Source organism: Muscardinus avellanarius, assembly GCF_963383645.1.
Source record: "Muscardinus avellanarius genome assembly, chromosome: 18".
Classification (NCBI taxonomy): Eukaryota; Metazoa; Chordata; class Mammalia; order Rodentia; family Gliridae; genus Muscardinus; species Muscardinus avellanarius.
The window spans coordinates 53,027,277-53,030,660 of record NC_137804.1 but is presented as its reverse complement, the minus strand read 5'-3'; the positions used below and the strand labels follow the sequence as shown (position 1 = coordinate 53,030,660).

The following is a 3,384-nucleotide window of genomic DNA, read 5'->3' as shown; positions in this document are numbered from 1 at the left end:
AACTGTTCTATGTTCAAAACTCCAGTATCATACTTTCAAGGCACTCCACTGAGTCCTCTCTGATGCAGTGCTTTATTATTCTGTCCCTTCTTTCTACCTTTGCAATACTAAAATTGCGTAAGCTCGCAGCAGTATAGTTCTGGCTATTTTTTTCTAAACTAGCTAAGAACAAGAACCCACATCGACTTATCACACCAACTAAAGGTACAGCACAGGAGGGCGGCTGCCCAGGAAGCAACAAGAAACTTCATTGACCTCCCTTTGGAGGCTCAAGACAGGCCTCTGTTTGGAGTCACCGGCCTCGTGCCTCTGCTTCCCATTCCAGGTTGTTCATCCGCTTCATACCAGCATTGATGAATTGGAAGAGACAGAACTCCTCAGCCCCCTACTGGAGTGGGAAACTAGCCAAACCCTTGCTTTTCTCCTGTGCTTGTATTCAAAATAGGGGAGGGAAATTCTAAGAAATGTTACATGAAGTTAAGAACTGAACCGTGGTGGGGTGGTACATATCTGTAATTCCAATACTTGGGAGGCTCAAACAGGAGGATTTCAGGTTTAATGCCAGACTCAGCAACTTAGTGAGATCCTGTTTCAAAAATAAAAAATAAAAAGGGGCAGGATGTAGATCAGGTAGAATTCATCTGGGATCATCCAAAATGTGTGTGTGTGTGTGTGTGTGTGTGTGTGTGTGTGTGTACGTATGCGCACACGCACATACATGTGTTTGTGTGTTGCTAGGGACTTAACTCAGAGACATTCTACCTCTGGGCTAAACTCCCAGCCCTAGTTTTTTTATTTTATTTTATTTTAAAACAAGGTCTTAATAAGTTATGGAAAGCCTACTATTTTGAGGCTGGTCCTGCACCTACAATCTTCCTGGCTCAGTCTTCCAAGTACTAGAATTACAGACCTGAGCTACCATGCCTGGTTTGAAATGTACGCTTAATGGGTAAATTTGATGGTGTGTGAATTATATCCCAATAAAAAAGAAAACAAGATGGGTGTGGTGGCACACACTAGTTATCCCAGCATTTGGGAGGCTGAGACCGGAGAATCGCAGTTCACGGACAGCCTCGGCTATTTAGTGAGGCCCTCCGCAACTCAGCGAGACCCTGTTTCAAAATAAAGAATAAAAAATAGGTCAGGGGGATGTAGCTTGGAGGTTCAATGTCCCTGGGTTCCATCTCCAGACCTGAAAAATAAATAAATAAAAAAGAAAATGAAGATAAGGACACATAAATCAAAGGATGAAGGAGAAAGATGTATTAAACATTTATTGAACACCTATTATGTTACATACACAAATGTTTATGCCAGTCTTATAAGGTACGTGTCGTCAACCCCACTGCAGTCCTGATTATCCTGTCTGATATTCCACCATCACTTCCGCACTGGCCATCAGGTGCTTGAGGAAGAGAATTTCCTGAGGAAGGTCTTCTTTATGGCGACCTTCAGCTCCTTGTTCCTGAGGCTGAAGATGATGGGGCTGAGGAAGGGCGTGAGGACCGTGTAGGTGGTGGCCATGAGGGTGTCGCCTTCCTGATAATGGGGACCCTTGGGCTTGAGGTAGATGACGGAGGCGAAGCCGTAGTGCACGATGACCACCGTGAGGTGGGACGCGCAGGTGGAGAAGGCTTTGTGCCGGCCCTCGGCGGATGGGATCCTCAGGATGGCGGCCACGATGAAGGCGTAGGACAGCAGGATGAGGAGGAAGCAGCCCAGCAGGGCGGTGATGCACACCAGGCCCACGCCCAGGGCCACCCTTGGCACGTTGCTGCCGCAGGCCAACTTCAGCAGAGGTGGCACGTGGCACAAAAAGTGCTGGATCTCGTTGGATCCGCAGAAGGTGAGGTGGAAGATGGACGTTGTCACCACCAGTCCCACCGCTAAACCACCAGCCCACGACCAGGCCACTAAACAGGCGCAGCCGCGGGGGCTCATGAGCACCGGGTAGCGCAGGGGATGGCAGATGGCCACGTAGCGGTCGTAGCCCATGACCGTGAGCAGCAGTGAGTGGGTGAAGCCGAAGGTGAAGGAGAAGAACATCTGGCTGGCGCAGGCCTGCAGGGCGATGGCGCGGCGGGCGGCCAGCAGGTCCACCAGCATGCGCGGGATGAAGGTCAGGGTGTAGAGGATCTCAGAGACGGAGAGGGCGCACAGGAAGAGGTACATGGGCGTGTGCAGGCTGCGCTCGCTGCCCACGGTGGCCATGATGAGCAGGTTCCCCAGCAGCGTGAAAAGGTACATCAGTAGGATCAGCACGAAGAAGGCAGGCAGGAGCTGTGGCGGGAAGGTGGAGAAGCCCACCAGGATGAACTCGGTCACCAAGGTGGAGTTTAGCCCCAGCATGGCGATGGATCGTTCCTGGTGGATAAGAGAGGGAAGAAGACTTGGTGGATAGGAGCTTAGGATCTTGAATGAGTCTTCCCTGGGGGAGGTAATATACCTGCCCAAGCCATTTAAAAATGTGTTAATATAGCCAGGAATGGTGTCACACACTTGTAATCCCAATACCTGGGAGGCTGAGACAGGAGGATCGCAGGTTTGTGGCCAGCCTCAGCAACTTGTCAGGGCCCTGCGCAACTTAGTGAGACCCTGTTTCAATATAAAGAATAAAAAGTACCACAGAAATAAAATAATAAAAAAAATTTTAATGTGTTAATATGAGCCAGGCATGGTGGCACACACCTGTAATCTCCATACTTGGGAGGTTGAGATGGGAAGATTGCAGGTTTGAGGCCAGCCTCAACAACTTAGCTGAGACCTTTAGGAATTTAGCAAGACCCTATTTAAAAATAAATAGTGATGGGGGTATAATTCAAATGTAGAATGCCCCTGAATTCAATCATCAGTACCATTTTTTTTCCTTTGGTGGTACTGGGGTTCCTGGAAGACCTTCTACCTCCAGGCTACACTCCCAGACCTATTTTATATTTTTTATTTGGAAACAGGGTCTCCTAAGCCTGCACGCACAGCTGGCTTCGAACCTGCACCATCCTCCTGTCTCCGCCTCCCAAACGCGGGGATTACAAGCGTGTGCCACCACACCCGGCCTTCAAGACCATTTTTAAAAATTGTGTTAATATAATGCAGTGAGGTTTATTTTTATTTATTGATTTATTTGATTTATTTTTTGGTGGTACTGGGGGTGGAACCCAGAGGCTTTCTACCTCCGGGCTATACTCCCAGACCTATTTTATACTTTATTTAGAAACAGGGTCTCGCTAAGTTGCTGAGAGCCTCACTAAGTAGCTGAGGCTGGCTTCGAACCTGTGCGATCCTCCTGTCTCAGCCTCCCAAGCGTGGGGATTACAAGCGTGCACCACCACGCCCGGCTTGCAGTGAGTTTTAAACAAGAACACACATCTTAAGTGCTGGGCATAG

The 3,384-nt window shown here is 48.8% G+C and overlaps 1 protein-coding gene across 1 annotated transcript; it reads right to left on the bottom strand.

The window, feature by feature from the left end:
- Window positions 1-1,398: 1,398 nt before the first annotated feature.
- Window positions 1,399-2,349, bottom strand: LOC308276344 (olfactory receptor 10H2-like; the record flags this gene model as incomplete). The annotated part of the gene is made up of 1 exon (XM_080715065.1): window positions 1,399-2,349. The coding sequence occupies one exon, from the start codon at window positions 2,347-2,349 to the stop codon at window positions 1,399-1,401; it is 951 nt and encodes a 316-aa protein (XP_080571191.1).
- Between the last annotated feature and the right edge of the window lie 1,035 nt (window positions 2,350-3,384).